Source organism: Rhea americana, unplaced genomic scaffold (genome assembly GCF_003343005.1).
Source record: "Rhea americana isolate MKP2758 unplaced genomic scaffold, rheAme1 scaffold_103, whole genome shotgun sequence".
NCBI classification, from domain to species: domain Eukaryota; kingdom Metazoa; phylum Chordata; class Aves; order Rheiformes; family Rheidae; genus Rhea; species Rhea americana.
Genome location: NW_028185073.1, coordinates 27,177 through 47,870, shown reverse-complemented (window position 1 = coordinate 47,870; position 20,694 = coordinate 27,177). Strand labels below are relative to the sequence as shown.

General features: G+C 38.0%; 1 protein-coding gene across 10 annotated transcripts in view; it reads right to left on the bottom strand.

The window, feature by feature from the left end:
- The window catches only part of MPDZ (multiple PDZ domain crumbs cell polarity complex component), a 96,311-nt gene that overhangs the window by 57,849 nt on the left and 17,768 nt on the right, over positions 1-20,694 (bottom strand). For all 10 annotated transcript variants that reach the window (XM_085307052.1, XM_085306975.1, XM_085306982.1 and 7 more), the window contains exons 5-16: positions 20,252-20,391; positions 18,013-18,226; positions 15,929-16,057; positions 14,565-14,768; positions 11,405-11,519; positions 9,128-9,216; positions 7,479-7,674; positions 6,041-6,130; positions 3,901-3,980; positions 2,515-2,661; positions 1,795-1,962; positions 625-810 (exon numbers count right to left, since the gene is read on the bottom strand). In XM_085307052.1, the coding sequence (XP_085163178.1) occupies positions 625-810; positions 1,795-1,962; positions 2,515-2,661; positions 3,901-3,980; positions 6,041-6,130; positions 7,479-7,674; positions 9,128-9,216; positions 11,405-11,519; positions 14,565-14,768; positions 15,929-16,057; positions 18,013-18,226; positions 20,252-20,391 (1,758 nt within the window). The remainder of the gene's footprint in view (positions 1-624; positions 811-1,794; positions 1,963-2,514; positions 2,662-3,900; positions 3,981-6,040; positions 6,131-7,478; positions 7,675-9,127; positions 9,217-11,404; positions 11,520-14,564; positions 14,769-15,928; positions 16,058-18,012; positions 18,227-20,251; positions 20,392-20,694) is intronic.

The window sequence follows — 20,694 nt, the reverse complement described above, 5'->3', positions numbered from 1 at the left end:
AGATAACCTCCCCTCTACTCCCTAAAATTTGGGTGCCTGTCTTGAACGAAGGAGTGTTTGCTCTCGGATCCTGATACCCAGGCAGCAGGCAGGTAGTGAGAGGCCCTAACATCTGGGCACACCAAGAATCACAGACTCAGAGGCCAGGAGTTTTGAAGCCAAACGCAAAATGAACCGGAGCATTTAGGCATGTCCTGGTTAGACAGTAGCTAAGCAAGGGATTTCAGAACTGCAGTTCTGGATTTTAGTAAATCCTGCTTTAACCACCTAAGTCCTTTATTGGATCTAGCTCTAAGCACCCAACTGCAGATGTAAAATATAAGGCCAGATGCCTGAATATCATCATTTGCTGCCCCTAGGGCACCAGGACATGAGGTTTCTGAGGATCTGAGGATTGATTATTTTTCTGGATTAATATGAGAGAAGCAATAGTCTTAACACAGTAAGAAGAATAAGTAACACAGTTAATGGAGTGCCTGCTAACAGTGACATCCATCTGGTTTTATTATATTGTCTAATTTATGTTAACATTTACAATTAAAAAACATATTCAGATCACATAATGAGATCCAAACAAGGCAAAGTATCATGTTCTCTGCTCAGAGGAAGGAATACAGAAGTTACCTGGTAGTCTAATATGCTAAATCCAAGTCCCATATTCCCTTTTTCCAGCTCAATGTGCTGTACTTCTGTTTCCCACATTGCCAAGGAAGAGCCTGGCATGTCTTCCATATTCTGATCATCATCAGTGATTTCCAAAGCTCTTCCCTCTGTGTCTGAGGAGCCAATGAAACCAAGTTCTACGTGAGCCTGGAAAAAACAGAGAATATCCACCATACACACATATATGACAACGTTCATAAGCAGAGACTAAACTGTTCATCAAAACAAGATAAAAAACTAAGTTATGTTTCCCTAAACATAGAGAAAGTATAAGCACTCATATACTGTTAAAAACCATGTCTGACGGATCTAACATAGAAATCATGGATCTTTGTAACAAAACACCTATGCTGTAAAGCAGTTAATATGCATTAAAGCACTCATTAGTAAGAATATTTACAAAATGGAATTTCTGTCCAACTAATCACTTTAGAAAACACCCATTAATACTTTTATCTAATACAAAGACAATACCTGTTACTAGAAGGTACATTAAAAAAACAGGCATAGATCTGAACATACCACTACAACAGAAGTCAAAACATTTAAAAAAAGAAAACATACAAGCACACACTTGTGCATACATATATATGTATATATGTTTTTTCTATTTGGTTCACTTCATGAAAATGCTTAAAAATGAGCCAAACTTCTTCCCTTGCCCAGAATTGAAATAATTCATTAAAATACCCTTTCTACATGTTTGGCGCATCAGGCTGCCCAGAGCTTTGACGTTATGAATGACGAAAAAAACATATATCAGAGAATATATAGGGAGATCTACAGAAAGGAAAATCAGAAAGCTAAGTTCAAAATTGGATTAAATATATCCAGATTCTCAAAAAATACATAGCTCAATTTGCTACACCAACACAGCCTACCTGAAGAACAGACGTTAGGTACCTGGGTAAATATTCTTGGATTTCAAATCTGCCCCCCACACACACTGTTTACTAATATCTATAGCTTCTGATTGTCTTAAATTGGGGTTAGTGGATATAATTTGTCTTTTTCTATTCATTTGATTCCAAATCCCAAAATACTAAAATGTCCTTCTAATCTTCTACATTTAAGTTTGCATGTTTTGCTCAAAGAAACATTTCTTTTCTTAACAATTTTAAAACAAAATACCTTCTCTGTGAGCTGAACCTCAGAGAGGCTTAGACTGTCCGTTACTTCTGGGTGACTGATAGGGGAAGCCACCAGACGGCAGCACACCATCGTCACCTTAATAGGCAATTCTTTCAAGATATTGACCACATCCTTGTGATTTTCTCCAAGCAAGGAGATCTCATTTACCTCAAGAAACAAAGAATAAAAAGTGTTTAGTAGAAGTATAATGAAAAAAAAATAAAAAGTTTAAAAATATTACTAACAGAAAATATCAATGGTTCCACTGTTTTATTTATTTATTTAGTAGAATTGGTGGCACCTAAATAAGTTTTGAGCTGAAAGGGTAAGTCCCACAAACTGCCAATCAACCTTGGTTGCTGGCACTTCTTAGGCAACAACCCCCAGGTACAATATAAAAGGTAAGAATATAGAGTTGTTTATTCCTGTCACGGGGTAGGGATAGTTCTATCAAGCCTTAATTCTTTTGTTAAGAATTCTTTTTTGGTCACCTTGAATTATATCTCTGAAAAATCAGGAATTAGCTGAGACATATGTCAATCATCTACATAAATAAATATATACAGGAAGGCACACTAGGTGATTACTCAAAACATTTTTCATTAGGGCTGATGCACAATAAGATAAGCTACATTCCCAAGTCATCACCTGTGAAAAGCAAGTCATTTCACAAGAATCTTACTGAAGGTAGACTAAGATAAAGTCAGAATTTTTTCTTACTTCCAGCAGCTCATCTCCACTAACCAGCTTGCCACTTCGTCCAACTGGCCCCTCTGGTAAGATAGATCTGATGAAATGATGTCCCACCGTAGCTTCAAGGCTTATCCCTAACCCACTGCTTTCACTAAATTTGTTAACTACAACCACCTAAAAGAAGACACAGTAAAAGTTATTTTTCATGATGATATTAAAGACATTTGTTACTTTCCATTTCAATTCACATACTGTGAAGTATTTCAGAACTGAAAAACTAGAAATATGATCATGTGTAATCCAACTTTTCAGGTTGCAAAAAACATTCAAAGATACTAGTTTGGGTTTTATATTTCTTAAAAATATGGGAAATAACAACAACAGCCAAAAGAAATCATCCATTTTTAACTTCCCAGTGAGATGAAAAGCACTACGAGGGACAAATTCTGGAAAAAGATTAAGACGTACAGACCATATGTACCAGTGAAAAGTATGAAATCACAAATTAGTAGACTATTCTGCCAAAAAGCTACTGCTGTGGTATCGTTCACCAAGGAACCAACAGACACAACTGGAGTAACATGCCTACATTGCCCTATGTGTGCAAATAAAAGGTCAGCAAAACAGATTTTTTTTCTTTTTTTTTTTCTTTTATCTATTTTACTGTGGTATTTCAGATTCTGAGGCAAGAACAACCAAAAAGTCCTTGCAGTGCAGCAACTGAAACAAAATCTCATCCAATAGGATCTCTGTGAGATGGGGAACAGGCTATGTGCACCTAAATTTGAATTTGTGTAAATATACTTGGATCAACGAGCAGTCAGGTAAAAACTGGAACTTTTGTCACAATAAATGCACTACTTCAGCATATGCAAGCAAAAACTGTATTTGATGACCACATATGTAAGAGAGTAAACTTCTGTAAAGAATACAGCTTGGGGCATATAGTTTCAAAATAAAGTCCTAAACTTGGATATTGGATTTTTTAATTGTAGTTACAGTAAGTGTCCTATATGTCGTTTAGATCGCTACAACAAGTGAGGATTCATTCAGTACATAGGGTGGGTAGGAAGTTTCAGATACTAGTTTGAAATTCTTGCTAATCAATCAAGTGAGTTTTGATGTTCATCTCAAAAACTTATTTTTCCCGACTACACATTAACCCCCCAGGCAGGTAGGAGACCTGTGAAATAGCTATCAGTACTCAAAGGCGTATCAATCTTTGAAGCCTGTGATTATTTTTCCAGTCACTGTAGAAAAAATATATATCTATATTCAAAATTTGTAACTGAAATAAAATCATCTCAGCAGATTAGGGAGCACACAAATGCATTGTATATATAAAGCCGCAAATATAATGCATACTATACATATAAGTAACCAATATAACAATAATAATAAAAGTTTACTTACCACTATTTCATAATTTGAACCCATAATTCTCTGCCATCTATTCTTCAGAGCTAATTCTTCTGCAGTAGTTAACTGGAAATCTAAAAGTTATGTCTGAAATTACTATGACGCAAACAAAACATTCTTGTTTATTCTTACCACTGATAAAGTAAGTGGATCATGGAGAACTTCAGAACTATTCCGTGACACCAGCACTCACCTAGGTGTGACTAAAAACTTGACATGTTTTGCGTCAGCAGGTTTAGATTAACCAGAATAAAATCTTTCAAAAAGATGAGGTAGTGACATTTTGTCCCCTTTCAGCTCATAAGTCCTCTCCCTGTTGGCCTKTTAAGGGCTTGTAATCAAATAGTATTAAATTCACCTCCAGTTTCCAAAAATTAACCATATTTTTTCAGAGGACAAACATTTAAATAGCTTCAGTCTTTAATAACTTTAATGCAACCCTACCAAGAGAACGGGTGCAAAAAAAAGGAAAAAGTTACATGCCCCAGGCACCTGCTAAATCAGGCTGTATGCGGGCTGGTCAGGCTGATTTGGTGGGCCAGCTGAAATGTCAACAGCCATCACACTGCACATGGCTCCTTTCAGACAGACCCAGCATACGTGTGGATGAACTTTCACAAAAAGTGTCAAAGTGAAGGGGAAAAAAAACTGTTCTCAAAACTGTGAGAATGACTGGAGAAGATTTTTTTGAAACTGTAGGCCCTAGAAAGCAGTGACAGAATGCAAGTCCTAGCTCTTTTTCCCCATTAGATTCACACACACACACACACACACACACGTACAAAGAGAAATAATTCTAACAGTTGAAGAGTAGCAATGAAATGTCTTTTGGAAGAGAAGCGGAGAAGAAAAATACTGATGATGTGAGAAAAATGACAGGCAAGAAGGCAAACTGCAGGAGTTCTTAAACTGACTTAAAGTTTATCTACAAACTCAAACTACAGAGAAATAGTCGTCTTCTGCTCTTTTTTGTCCTCACTTAAACTGCTTAGATTGTACAATAGGAAACAGGAAACAAAAACAGTATTTGGATGGAATAGCTAATAAAACAGAGCAGATTTAACAGAAACCTACCTATGTAAGCCACAAGGACCGTGCTGTTCACACAGAAAGTATCAAAATAAACTCTTCAAATCTGAATGCTTATCACAGGCAAAGGCCAGAATCTTCATACAAACAAAATAATTTCCCAGCTCACACTGATTTTAGGAAAAAATGAAAGTGCCTCATAAAGTGTTTTAAAGTCATTGCCCTGAAACTTTATTAAAAATAAAGCCAGCTGTTTAGATGCTGTGGAGAATTTAAATGTGAAGGTTCCTCCTCATACCCAGAAGATACAGCAGTGTCTGAAGGAAAGCTCTTAAAAAAAATCTTCTGGAAAAATTCTTTCTAGAATAACGGCAAGTAGAAGTTATGAAAAGATATACAGAAGAGAAATATGTTACAGAACTCTTGTAAGTGATGTTTTTCAGCTCCCCTCTAGCTCCAGATGTAATAAAATGTTATGACACACATCTAGTACTCTATCAACTCGGAAAACGCATCACCTGACAGGACTTCTGAAACATAGCACTGTGCCTGAGAGCTTAAGAAGGAAAGGAAATACCTGTCAGAAAATAAGAATTTCTGTAAAGAGAATGAGAAAGTCAGACTATATCAGTGAGTCACAATCAACCAAATTGCAAACATTATCAGAGAACATAGACTGAAATGCCTGGATTTTGGGGAATTTGTTAAAAGGAAGCTTATTGCAAGAGGTAAAAGTCCTGGAGCTGTAGCCAGATAGCTGCAGGGAGCTTGGAAGATATGGCATGGTGGTGGAGAGGGAGGGGAACAATGAAGGAGAAAGACTAAACAGAAGGATGAATATGTAGCCAAAACATACTGCTTCACACGAGGTCTCAGATACACAGACATAATTACTGTTTTCAGCCACATGCAGTATTTGTCCATGACCATATTTTCTCTGTAGAGCCCAGAGCACATGCTTTCATGTGTGATTATTTCCATTTTCTAGCTGTACAACCTCAGATATGTAGCACATGTAAGATGGAAAGGCACACAAAAAAACTAACTTTTTGTGTAAGCATAATTGAATGCATTTTCACAGAAAAAAATATTAAATATCGGGAACCTGTTTCCTGTTGTTTAATGTCCTCTCCAATGTTTACCACACTGGTGCTGTATGGCAGTGATGGAGATCCCTGTTCTGTTTCACTGTTTTCTGGAAAAAAGGAGAAGATTCTTCAGCTATTTTATGCATTGCAATTTTCAGTTAAGCTCTTTGGCATGCCTGTTTTGTATTCTACATGATTTCAGAGGATCCACACTTGGGAAATGGCTCCTGTGGCAGTGTGGAATAAAGAATTAGGAAGAAATGCTGTATTTTACAGATATTTTGTCTTCTGCTAATGCAGAATTGCCAATTTAATTTTTAAATTAAAATGAAAATATGAAAATACATCTGCAAGTAGTTGTATCTCTGCCTATGACTGAAAGAACAGCTACTGGAAAGCATACGAAGTTAGCATTCTTTAGCATACGCATGCTAAAGCTATGCTTGTATTTTTCCTACTTCTTTCTCGTGCGCAATTCAAGAATCTGATGCTGCACAAAGAAAATTCTATATACTTTGGGATCTGGATACTTCACTGATTTTACACTTTTAAAAAGCCTGTTCTATGACAATAGTTTTGTTAGGTATGTTGCTGGCTGCCAGTTGGCTGCTGGCTTGAACACCTTTAGGCAAGAGAAACAGTATTCATTATCTCCTTCATAATTTCTGCTGAATGTATGTATAACAGGATGCCATACTGGGAACACACTATTCTGTCTTTCAAAATCTTATGTGAGGGGGGTGATTACGGCTTAAACTGTGATTTGCAATACACCTCTGTTGACATCAATCTATGACATAAGTAGCTGAAAAAATCTGCTTATGCATCCAGTATTTGTGTGGATATTCAAACACATTGACTTAAAGGTATAACGTATGGATTTCAATATGAACAAAATACGAAGTTAAGGGCTTCCACTGAAAAGTCCCTAGTCTCACCCCAGCTCAGCATTGGCAGATCTACTGTTGGCCATCAACTTCTGAGCTGTGTGCACACAAACAGCTAATGTCCTATCAGACTACTAATAAACTCCACATATAGCCCTTTTTTTTTTAGATCTTGAACTTGATATGCAAGAGCGAAAGGGTCTGAGATGTATTTGTGCTCAGTGCAGAGGGTAAATCTTTGCTTGCACTTGAATGCAATTCTCACCCTTAAGCCCAAGTACAATGTTCCCCGCCTTCTCACCATTCAAAAGCTTGCAGGATGAAACTCTTGAGGTAAATTAGCTAGAATAGCAGTGCAGTGATTTCAGCAATTGCTTTGGAAATGTGAAAAATAACAGCATCGCTTCTAAAAATTAATTAAAACGTATTAGGCCAAATATCCCCTCACAGGAAACAGCTCTGCCGTCAAGAATAGCTATTCAGAATGAACCTGGCCCATTACTTCCAGTTTGTAACTGGGAAGAAAACTATTTCATGCAAATTCTGAAGCAAAGTCCATTTTAATTACCCTTGGCTGTGCCACTATCCATCATTTGGAGCAGGAAGTCCTTTTCAACAGCAGCACTGAAGTCCTCCTGGGGCTGAGTCTGATTTTCCTGCTTAAGCCTTCTTCTGATCAAAGTGAGTCGAACTGTTTGTCCCGTATGCCGCAAAACATCCACTGCTTGCTGGTTCGTAAAACCCTGAAGATTTGTTCCATCCACCTGCAGGATTAAGCAGCTTATTAGCCAGCAAGACACTACCCATAGAAAACAGTCACGGTCACTTTCTGCACGTTCTTCATCCTTCTCTGTGCTGAGGGCTCAGCGGCTGTCGGGCTGAGCACAAAGCAAACAGAGGGACAAGAACAAAAAAACCCAGAAGCTTTAGTGGCCTCAGCTACACTAAGCATTTTCACCGGACTACCCCACAGCCGCYGACCAGCAGCACCGGGCAGCAGCGGTGGGAACGCGGCGGTGCCAGGCGGTCTGCTCTGCACAGCGCCAGAGGGCAGAGCCCCCGCTGCGCCCGCTCCTGGCCCCGACCATCCCCTCTGCAGGCAGAAAGGCTGAAACCCCCCCGGCAACTGGCAAGGTGGAGGGGAAGCGATGAGGATTATCAGTTTCATCTGATTATTCCTAGTATATAGACCTTTTTTCTCCTCTTCTCTGCAAGCTCCAAATTTCCTCATTCCTTCTCCTTTTCACCCCCTGGTGACTGTAATTTCTCAAACATGCCCAATAGTGATCTACCCCTAACGCCAGGTGCTGTTTGAGTCTGTCTACACACAGTCCATTATTTTAATCCTTCCTTCATGAAAAAATCAATCTCTCCAGATGCTTAATCATTTTGTTGCCTTCCTCTGAACTTCTTTCAACTCCAGTGCTCTTCTAAATTTAAAACAATTTAAAATGAGCCGGTATTATCTCTATTTCCACCACACTTAAGCAAAACAGATTTTAAAAACATGTTTATTATTCTGATGTCTTAGGTCAATTCAAGCCACTTTTTTCCTCCTGCACCTACAGCAGCAACTGAGGTCAAATTTAGCAATATTCTATTTCAGTTTGTACTCATTATACAAATCATCAGAAAAACGAAACATATTTCTACCTATGCACATTCAGGCACATACCTAGTTAGCTGAATACCAAGCACTTTTACATGCTTCCTTCACACAAGTGAGAAGTCACATCTGAGACACTCGCAGAAAAGTGGTCCCTGCATTTATATCTCAATTTTCACCACAAAACAGAYGTAAAGTTTTATGCATTTTTTCCTAATATTGATAAATATTTTCTTCTTTCTCTAGGTATCAAAACTTTAGTGACATACTTTAAAAAAAGATTTTGAAAATCACTGCTTAATTTGTGTGAAACCAAATATTACACTTTGCCTTTACTAAGCAGTCTAAAAAGCTCATACTGCTAAGAAACACACACACTTGTACTCTCAGATTTAAGAAACAGAGCTGCACACCGATAACATAATCCAAAAAGACAATGTGATCAAATACTCAGACAAAAAAAAGGGCTTATAATTTAAAGGCCAATTTCAAATGCTTTGAACAAGTATTACATAAGCCTTACTTTGCAACTTTCAAAAGTACAGTTTTTTACAGACAGGTGATTTCATACATGATCCAGAAGACTCAGCCTTCTTTCTGTGTTTACTTACAACTATAATTTGATCTCCAACATGGATTCTGCCGTCATGTTCAACAGCACTGCCTTTCGTAATGCTTTTCACAAAGATACCAGAAGGTTCTGGAATGAAGAAAACAGAGAAAATTAACTAATATATTACGGAAATAACCCAAATAACATTACAATCTCATGCTACGGACAGGCGCTAAAGAGAGAGGAAAAAAAGAAAACACAATCTCCAAAATAAGGAATTAATACGAAAGTAGATGCTTAAACTGAAACATACGTATTACTATTTTTCAAAAGGAAGAACCTGACTAACAGCTCACACTACCATATTTTACAAARAATTTAACAACCTCAAAATCCTATTTTCTGTACTAAAAGAGCAACAAAAATTCTAGTTTAATTTAACTTAAATCTAGAAACAACATTGACAAAAAGCTTTATTTCTAACTCTTGGTCTAATTTATAACTAATGAGAGAGAAAATTCAGTTTGAGTACACTAGCAACTATTTATCACCCACCTGTTATTATATTTTCTATACCTCCTTACGAAAATGAATCTTGGATAACTAAATGCACGAAACATAAACAAGCAGAATTACGATGTATGTTTTTTAACTTTTAACTACAACTATAAGCCAGAATTTGATTCAAAAAGAAAAAACACAGCAGTAACAAASTCATTTAGGCAACCATTAATTCTGAATTGAGAAAAAGTCAGACATGCAAAGCACCTTTGGAAGGGATATTTTACAAAAAGAAATCTGTTTTGGTTAAACAAATAATCTCTGATGGGAAGATAATCTACTTCTTAAGCTCTCAAGAAACCTCAGTGCCTTAATAGACCTAATATCATCCTCTTCTCAGCCTCAATGTGACAAAAGTTAGCACTAAGGCATCTCTAATGACTAGACTTGTGAAGAATGAGAAAACAAATATACTTACACCATGACATCACTACTTTTTTCTTTGCAAAACATTCCACATTTGCCTCTTTTGCTTTTATCTTAGTTTGTTTTGTTTCCAGAATTTGTGAATAACTAAATGGATAGTCTTCCTAATTTCAMAGTGTCTTTATATCCTGTAACAGCTATGTGGCAACATGATAAGTTTCTATTAGCCAAGGTGAAAAAGACTGAATTGCAGATCTCAYGGTCCAGTAGTTCTATTGCTGCATCTGTGATAGCCTGGAAATTCTTTAACCATGTATTAAGTGGTTAAGTAAAATTAAGTGTAATGCTCAATCATTTCCAAAGGCAAGAAGATTTTTAAATATAGTTACATGCAGCAAAATAACTTAAAGTGTGGATTATGATACTCCAATATTAGATCAGTTAAAATGACCAATCAAATCACATATTCTACAACTTAATTTGCCTTTTAATGGYTTATTCAAGATGCTAGAAAGTAAAGTTACATAAATTCTAACTACTCATCCTATGGAACCTAACTTAATAGACCATTAAAACTTAGTTCAGTTTCTCAAAGCCAATACCTTATGTCCATAAACCAACAACGATGTGTGATATACCTACCTATACTTTTTTCTAAAAATATGCATATGAGTAAGAATTACAGCACGAACTCTTTGTGAAGYGTTATGACACAAGCAGCCTTTCATGACAGTACTGTGTTTGCCAAACAGTGATCCCCAATAGTTCTCAATAATTTCTCTAAAAATGCAGTTGAAATTATGGGCAAAAACAAGCAACTGTACATGACCATGGATGAATCCACTGATTTAAACTGACTGGCTGCTGACTGCCTCCCAAATACACTAATGTAAATTTCCAGTAAATCAAGAGGTCAGCTAACAACATCAAGATCTTCATCACTGTGATGAATTCTTCATCTGCAATCAGCATTATCTATAGTTCAAAAGAAAAAAATGCTCCTAGAACTGCTCAGAATAATAATGTATTATTTTATGAGAGTCTTTTAAAATGAAAATGTGATTTAAAAAGCACCATTATTCTAACAAAAGCGRCTGTCTCAGTCTACTTTAGAAATGTTTTCCAAAAATATACCTATGACAAGCTTCAGCTAAGAGTGAATTTTAAAAAATAAATGATGCAAGACCCTGAGGAGGGATTTTCTAAAGAATACCTAYTGTTTGTAATCTGAATTTCATACTTCCTACAGGAAAACACCTTTTGTTGTTGCTGTTGTTGCAAGCTTTAGAAGTTTTAGAGAATGAAGGTTTTGTTCAGAGATGCRATACCACACCTCAAACTGACCCTGCACTGCAGGCAGGCCAGTCTACGCAACAGAACGTGAAGYAAGCTCTAGGACATTCTTTACCTGAGGTTTTGTCTCCAATGTAACCAGCAATAGTTATTCCTAAACCTTGGATGTTTTTAGTGAGTTCCACGTTAAACTTCTCTCCATCTTCACAGTTGTCAAAAGAAGCCTCTGCCTAATAAGAAAAGAGTGATTGGAAAGGAAACCTTTTTTTGTTGTTCTTGGGAAGTCCACACATTCTCTTACATCACTAACATTAAAATGCACATTAAACACAAATGATACCAAGAAAGTAGCAAATTTGCTTCTGTTCTTTTTTTCTGGTATTCAGCAGATATACTACACATAGGTAACAATGCAGTTTCAGTCACTCCCACCTCTCCTCACTGGGGTACTAGCCTATAAAATCATTATTTCATAACTAAAATGACTGKCGAAACCTGAACAAATTGAACACTGACTGTCACTTAGATTAAATTAAACAACACATGCTTAAATGTTGTAACTTGTAGCTCGCTTCAGTTCTGGAACTTCCTAAGCACCAGCTTCAMAGACTGTTGTATTAAAACAAAAGAATGATCAAAATTATATTTTGTATTCTATTTGTTTAAATTTCTTCTCAGTAATGCTAGCTAATTTTTTTCCTATGCACATTGAGTCTGAAATATAATGAAAGCTATTTCTATTGAAACAATCATGCTTCCTGTTTTTAGAAGGGCTTAAAATTTCTATTTCAGCAAGTAGCAATTATACTTCCAGCTAGTTAAATGACAATCACCACTAACACCCACTACAGTCCTCTGAACTTCTGTAATAAAGAATTTTTGTTGTAATGAATTCATTWATTTATTTCTAATGCCATAGGAAAGTGCATATTAAAACTCCATTTTAAGAATATTGCATTCATAGTAAAAGAAAAAAAAAACTAAAAGAATTTAATTCCACTACTTCAAAATACTTCTTTTCCAAAGATATTGATCCTTTAGTTGTCTAAAATGTATACTTCCATAGCGGGTATGTATCAATACAGGAGTACAAATTTAGGGCTTCAATGTCATTGTATTTAAACAAATTTCAGTATTTTAACATGCATTTGAAATGTAAATTCATATATATAGTACAAACTTATTAAGATCCTTCTGCATATCCCKATTTTATCCAGTTTCTTCTCTATGAAAAGTATAGCAGCATATTTGTTTAAACAGATGGTATTTCAAACAGGTAGATACCAACTAAACCCACTCTGATGACTAAATGGGTACATGCATGCAGAAAAAAAAAAAAAAAAGACTTCAGGAGAACTGTGATGCTACTTGTCAAATAAGAATCTGGTTTCTTTTTTTTTTTTTTTTTTGTCGTAACAACTCAATCTAGAAAGTCCACACAGTCCAACATCATGAAAATAAAAATCTACAGCTTCTGCTACATCTCCACTCCATAATACAGAATTATTTTGGCCACATGTAACGCTACTTTAAATCTGCTCCTATCTCCATGACCTCACGGACTGTTACAGGATGGAGACCTTGGGGATGCGACACGAAGTGCCCACTCCTCTGCTCCCACCGACAGCCTGAAGCACAATGACATTTTTACCTACTCTTTATTTGCCAGGAAGAAACAGGCAGACCGAGCTGCACTCATCAGCATCTCTGCTCCAGTGGTGTTTAATACCCAGAGCCCTGTTAATGAGGTTTGCAGCAGCATCATTCACTGAGTGCTCCCTCCAAGAATAACACTTCGTCCAGGCAGAGGTAGCTACTTAAAAACAGCCTGCCTCCTGCCCGGAGATGTGCATTGAAAAGGACAGAAATGGAGAGGAAGGTGGCAAAAAAGTTGTTTTTGGCTCCCTGAGGCATTTCAGTCCTCAGTTCGGTAAATTCCACCCATGCTCCTGAAATTGCAGACATGACATTCAACGTCACACCACATAACTGCGGATAGACACAGAAGAAATCAGTATAGAGGAAATTATCCAATTTAGCCTTCTTCTGAGACAACTACTCCACAGATAAATAATTTTGATTTTATTGATCCCTCTATCAAAAATACAGTCCGGCCCTCACACCTCTGAGTGCTGTACAAACACCAGAATCCCAATCTTCCTCTCATTTGCTCAGAAAAAAATCAGTGCACGTGCTAAGATTAATTTTCTTAGTCTAATTTTATAGATTGAATGGATGATTATATCTATGTGCTATTTTGCCTTTTTTTTTCCTATATAGATACCACTAAAACGGATAGCTGTAAAAAGATGTAATCATATAAGGATCTGTCAGAGGAGAGTTTTTTTTTTTTTTTTTTAAGTGACTTATCTGAAATGCAATTTGTATCTGTGAGGCAAACAGGAAACTAAAAGTGAAAAAGAAATCTTCGTAGGGCATAAGCTGTATCTGCATCAAATCCAAAAGCAACCACCTCTTTCTTCTCTAACTGATTTCACGTGTATTCAGAACTCTTAAACGTATCTGGCATTAACTACATATCACAAAACACCAGTGTGCTGACTTTTCCCAAACTAGACTTTGCTGTAAACACACACAAATGACCTATTTTGTAGCGGCTTTAAGCTGACAAAACATTATGATGTTTACAGCACTTTCGAAGTGGCTGATGGAGTCACGACGAGTCTGAGGAGTAACAGAGCAGAGCGAGTGCAGTCATCTGCAGGGGAACACGGGTAGCAGCTGGCTGACTGGTTTTCTGGAAAACGACTAGCAAACGAACAGTGCCAGATGACGTCTGAAAAAAGTGGCATCTGTGTGCTGGCTGGCACAGGGAAGAGCTGTCTGACGGACGGCTGTAATGACACGGGAATGAAAAGTGCTCCTGGAGACRGAAAGGACGGGGAGGCAGCGAAGTGCTGCAGAGCCAGCTTGCTCCATCTAAARGGAAGATTGAACAGTTTCTGCTGTTCCAAAGTATTTGTGCATAACCACAAGCAAGCTAATGAATTAATCAACCCAGAAGTCATTTGGATCACCCTTCTGTCTCTGAGCTGGGACCCTGAAAGGCCTCAGGGATGTATTCAGTGCACTGTGACTGACAGCGTGTAAATTCTCCCAGACCACAGGCTGAAAACACTGCTAGTGGGAGTGGAAATACTGGCTCTAGAGAACACATATGTGCAAGGTATTCCAATAGCAATTGAAAAATAAATAAAAAGAAAGAGTCTGAAGTAAAAGTTTGTCACAAGTTAAGCATTCTCRCTGGTACTTACCTGTTTCTCTGGTGTAGGGGTGGGTACTGGTGTACCTGGGGGGACTGCTGGTGGGGGTGGATCCTCAATAGGACCTCTTGCAATCACCAGTTTCACTCGATTTCCACACTGTCTGAGGACTTGGGCCACCTGCTCACTGCTCATTCCAGCCAGGTCTGTGTCACCAATTTTCAAGATGTGGTCTCCACTGCATAATCTGCCATGCTGGAGGAAGTAACCAGTGAGTGACAATAACCGTGAAAAAAATCTGTAACATCCTGCCATTTCCCTCAGATGTATCATGGAAAAAATCAGAAAAGTGGTTCCATTAGAAGACTATTATGCGGCTATAGTCACTTAAGGTATGGCTAAGTAACTTTAATTTTTGAATCCCTTGTCAATATCCTAATAGTATGCAGAAGAATAGTAGGTTATCAAAGCACATACTAATTTTACTACAGACTTCCACAGAAATATTAAGGATGAATCCCTTTTCAAAAAGGCACACACCTGAGCATGAAAAAATTCCTTCCAATTTAAGACTAGTTGTTATTTAAAACATATATACATACATTAGAGAATTTCACCTCCAAACACACTTTCAAATGAGAGTATATAAAAGCACATTCAAGTTTTATGCTTTTATTTAAAAACCTGTCGTCATGATTAGCCATATCTCCAGAACAAAACACATTTCTCACTTGCTGTGATCTGTGATATTGCTTTATAATGGCTTATTCTCAAACTGATTTATTTTTATTTTCAAATTTATTTTACTTTTAAACAATAAAGTGCTTCACATGAACTAGCCTATCTACTGAAGAAAAAAGATGGAAAAAGAACCCATCTTTCTGCTCACGGATTCTGCCGATGCCCCTCAAAGCCCTGTCTTCGAGGCACAGTTCCCGTACACACAAGACTGACCAGTTTCGGTGTCTCTTCAGCCCTCGACCTCCTCTATAACAGAGGAGCCCTTCAGCAGCAGCAGCACAATCATACGGGCACTTGTCCACCAGATGAACTTGACATGGACTGAGCTGACCCAATTCACTTCATCTGAGCCCCACCAGGCAGGAATACACACCGTTACTGCTCAGTCCTTCCCCAGGACTAGTACCAGGATATCTGCCTCAGATACAGTAGTCTGCACGCATTTGCGTAATCCAGGTATACTGTAATTGGTCTGGAAAAGTGATTTAAACACTAATCCAGCTTTYGGACCTACACGTGAGGATCCCATGCACTAAACACACCTTTACTAAGGTAAGCACTTCCTCTGTTTCTTATACTTGTAAGGAGAAAAAAAGTTACTGTTACTCAAAAGCATTAGAAATAGTAACCTCACACTGCACTGACTGGCAAACACTAGGTTGAGTTGAATTTACCTGATCAGCTACTCCTCCTGGGAGAATGGTCTTAACTATCACTCCAGTTGACTTTCCTCCCACTATTCCAAATCCCAAACCAGAGCCATCATTCACCAACTCAATGGTCTCCACATGCTGCCAGTGAATCTAAAATGAATAAATATAAGTTTGTAAGGACGTATGTATTAAAAATTGGCAAAATATTTTCTCTTATTTCTCAGGTAGGCTTTAGAATAAAGGAGGATGGAAACACAGGACCAATAAGTATAAGAGTACATTATATTTAACATAATAAATTGTTCATCCCATCACATTTGGAATTGCTGTGGTAAAAACTGGAGCCGAGCTGTCCTCTTCAGGAACCTGAACACTGCAGGAATTTTTGAAGCAGCCCAGAATTGTCCATCTTAATGCCCCATTGGGATCAGTGACAAAAGTACTGCTTACAGGAATTCTCACAGGACTGAAAATTCAGATACGTGCATGTTCAAACTGGTAACTAGAACAACATCAAAAAAAGCATAAGCCCAACTCACAGGTGTAACTAAGTTTGAAAGCACACTAGATATTATGAGATGTATGTTTGCAAAATCTGCCTGTGTAGCAGGCAAAGATTTTTGGATTATCTGATKTTGACAGTATCAGAATGAAGTAATTCTGGTGGTTGGCTTCATTTTGTGACAGAAGAGCAACTGCTCTGAAAGAAACACAAATGCTAGTTCCTACTCCATGGTACTGAACTGAGTACTGGAGTTCACACAGGTCTGCTTCTGGTGTAAGGACAAATCACATCATAAACTAATCTAAAATTCAAAAGTGCACCAGGCATTCTGCCAGGTAGCACCTTTAATAGATATATTGGAGTAATCAAGGTACTGTAAATTCAAAGACCTGAAGTACTTGTTTGGGTATGCATAGTCTTAGCACAAACCGATGACTAAAAAGAAAAGCCAGTAGGAAAAACAGCTCAAGATAAGCTGCTTTCCACAGCATTTGAAAGCTAAGAGATCACAAGGAAAAGGCATGAAAAAAAAAAAAAAAGAGAGAGAGAGAGAGAGAGAGAGAGAAAGGAAAGAGAGAGCGAGCGAGAGAAAACAGAAGGAACTGTGGTATGTTTAATAAGAAATTTTTCAAGAAACAGAAGCTGTTCAGAGAAAATGGAGGTAATCAAACTGAGAAAGAAGTATATAACAGGACTGCTGGAAGAAAGTAGGCCTTTGCATGTACTAGTAAGTAAGTAATTAAGTAAGAAGTTTTAAGTCATTTTATATGTAAAAATCTGCATAGAGAAGAAAATCATTATGAATTTCACTAAGTAGTTTATGCTAGTGGTTAAAATAAACAATAAAATAGCTGCCTTTTCAAGACATCACACCACTGATTTCTGAATCCCTTAAAGAAAAGCCACGGACATTTGAACAGTCAAATGTTCCTACAGGAACAAAAGAAAGGCYATTCTATCCCCAGGCAAGCAAAAATATATGGTCCATTACAGGAGAAAGAGATSAAGAGAAATGTGCAGTTAATACCTGGTTTTGAACTATCTTTGCCATACCTAGCAACACCACACATTTCAAAGGAAAGGAACTGCAGCAGAGCTGCTCTCTGTGGGTCCTGAAGTGTTCTCCCCACCCACAGCATCTTGATGGCCCTCTCTGTCGCTTTGTTTGAGCTCCACTGCTAAAAGACAACAGAGGAACAAACAGAGAAGCACCTGTTCASCTGGCAGTGCAGATCACATTGTAATGCCTCGGAAATCTGTTTGCCCAAGTGGAGGGAAAAGAGGAAAAAAAAGGCTACCTCCAAATAAAGCTTTATAATAGAAGGTAAACATGCTGTATTTGCACTGCTAGATATTGAGAATTTGGTGTAAGGGAATAGGAATATGGCCAAGATCAATGTCTTCTTAGCAAGCCTAGGTATTTTCTGTTATTTGCTGGGCAAAAGGTACAACACAGACACATGGAAGAAAAAAAAAAAAAGTCAAAAATTGTGAAGGAAACGCACATGTAAGTTACAAAAAATACCTCAAAAAAACCACTAGACGCAATAAGCGCATACAAGCCCAGAACTGAACACAGACACTTGTGGGGTATACTCACCGGGTTGGAATGGGCTGAAACTGTGCTAGCAGCAGATGGGGATCGGGAAACTACAGGACTGATGAGCTGAGGGTAAGTGCCCCTGGCCACAACCAACTGGACATTATCTTTTGCCTTCTGTAGGATGCTGATAGCCTGTTGATGTGTAATTGTCTGATCGAGTGCTTGTCCGTTAATAGCAAGGATTTGATCTGCTTCCTTCAGCTTTCCATCTCTGTCTCATACATATAAAGAGGGAATGAGGACGACAAAACAAGCAAACAAGAAACTACAAAAAAGTGTTGCCTCATAAATTATAATATTTTGACAATTTTCCAGTATTCTTTATATCCAGTTCTCTACTTTCCCCATTTTTTAATCTCTCCCTGCAGTTCTACTACAAGGAGCTGCAGCGGCACCCTGGTGATCGCCTCCTTTGAAGCTAATCCCACTGCCACTCTCCCCTGGCTGCTACCCCCTAGCTAGCTTTCTTCTCCCTGTACCCCCATCCGAGACTAAGCATATTAGATCTCAGTCCCTCCCAACCATAGCCTGGGAACTTATGTTTATTCTCAACTTTGAGCCTCCTGCTTAACAGACCAAGTGCTCTACTTTGTTCAGTGCATCCATTCTGAATATTCATCAAACCGTAGAGTGGAACACATTTTCATCAAGATGTTAGGGAAACTAATTTTGTTTTGCACAAAATCCACACACACGCCCCAAAAAAATCCTTTTTAAATTAAAAGAAAAAAAAGTTGAATAAATTATAAAACAATTCTTCACTTGCTGATAAAGGAAGCACTACTGTAAAATCACATACTGAGCCTTTCCCTGGACCTACTTCAAAGAAAGCGCATGAAGCCCACACAGACAAGTTACTCGCTGTCTTCTCCCCTGCTTCTACAACAAAAAACAAAGACTCTGGAGGTCACATCTTCAGAATCCCTGTGCAGAAATGCTTCACGAAACAAAGGCCAGCAAAAAAAACAATAATGCCTATTATGCCAGCTTTTGTGTGCACCTGTAGTACAGAAGCCAAAATACTCAACAGCTTTCAGGAAAAACACTACCTAGCTCCAAGCTGCAATATTTTACTTTTCAATTTGAATAATTTTTCTGAGTGCTCCAGATTTATTATTGCTCTAGATTTATATTTGATGCAGCCTATATTACTTGCTGACCCGCGTCGTTATCACCAGGGAATCAGGACCTGAGTCGGTACAGATATGCCTCAATGTAGATATAGACAGATATTGATAGGTCTACTCTCTATAGCGGAATAAGAGGAGAAAAAGCAAAGACCATTTGAAGGGACAATAAAAAAAACAATGAAAGGGCAYTTTTGGCAAATTAGAGTATATCATAATGACATACAGCAAGCTGCTTTTCTTAAACTGAATTAACTCTGCAGGCCATGCTCTGCACTCTTAAAATGACAACATTCAGATCTAAGTCACCCGAAAACTGTTCCCACAGCAGGGAGAGAAACAGCATGGAGACGATGCCTCAGCCCCTGCACAACGCACCGGTGACACCAGATGTGACCTCTAACRGCCACTGGAAGCCTGGTCAGCAAATCCACGCGCAGTCATACACTGCACAGCAACACAAACATCGCTCTGCGACGGACCAGCATTGCTAACGCTCGCTACCGAGTTCGCTTGCTACCACACGCTGTTCTTACAGCACAAATCCTTCTACTTTTGTCTTTTTCTGCCCTCTCTCCAACAGGACTCGTGGGAACAGGACTGAAGTCAAAAAGGTACTTTCAGCAAGCTGTTATTATTGCTGAGTTTTTGGTAACATCAGCTTTTTTAAGAGTCCAAGGACTTTAGGTCAAGCACTGCTTGACTTAAAAGCCATTTGACAGCTTTTTCCGATACCTGCTCAGCGGCACTCTATCCCACAAGCAATGTGATTAATTGCATCAGATTTTTTTGCACTAGATTATTTTTCAGTGTAATCAATGGTGTCAAGATCTATATTGCTCTCAACTCCAACCTCCCTGTTTCCTCAGCTGAAAGGGAGATGACATAAGCATACCACAGAGGAACTACATCCGAGGAAAATTCAAGTATGTATCATCTGTTTCTCTGTTCTAATGTCATAAAAAAATATATAAAATAGATAATACAAATCTGCCAGAATGTATGGCTTAGACTAACAGAGAACATGTCCTCGTGCCATAAAAACAACATCAAGACTACAGTGTCACAGTAATACTYGGTATAGTGAAATACTGCTTTCGTAATCTTACCTATGTGCCACACTCCCCTCCTGGATTTCCTGAACAAATATTCCTAGTTCTCCCCTGTTTTCACTCTTCAGGCCCACAACACTGAAGCCCAGACCACCACTTAAAGGTTTAATAAGCTCAATGGTCTCAACAAGACGACCCTGTTCAGCAGAAGAAAAGAAAAGGGTACAAATATTAAAAATGTTGGAAAGTAGCATGTGAGTATGGTAAACAGCTTGGTAAATGAGTTTCAATTTGACTGCTACACCTGGAGAAGGATAAACAATAATTGAAATAAAGTTGTTCAGTTCTGACTTCTCACTATGATACAGAGGCTGAAAATACAACAGAATGCGAAATAAAAATTATTGCAGTCATAAAGAAGAGAAGATTAGGAAAAGCAGTTTCATACATAAGTTAGAGCTCAACAGTAGCTAAAGCAGGATTCATATGTCTATGCATTT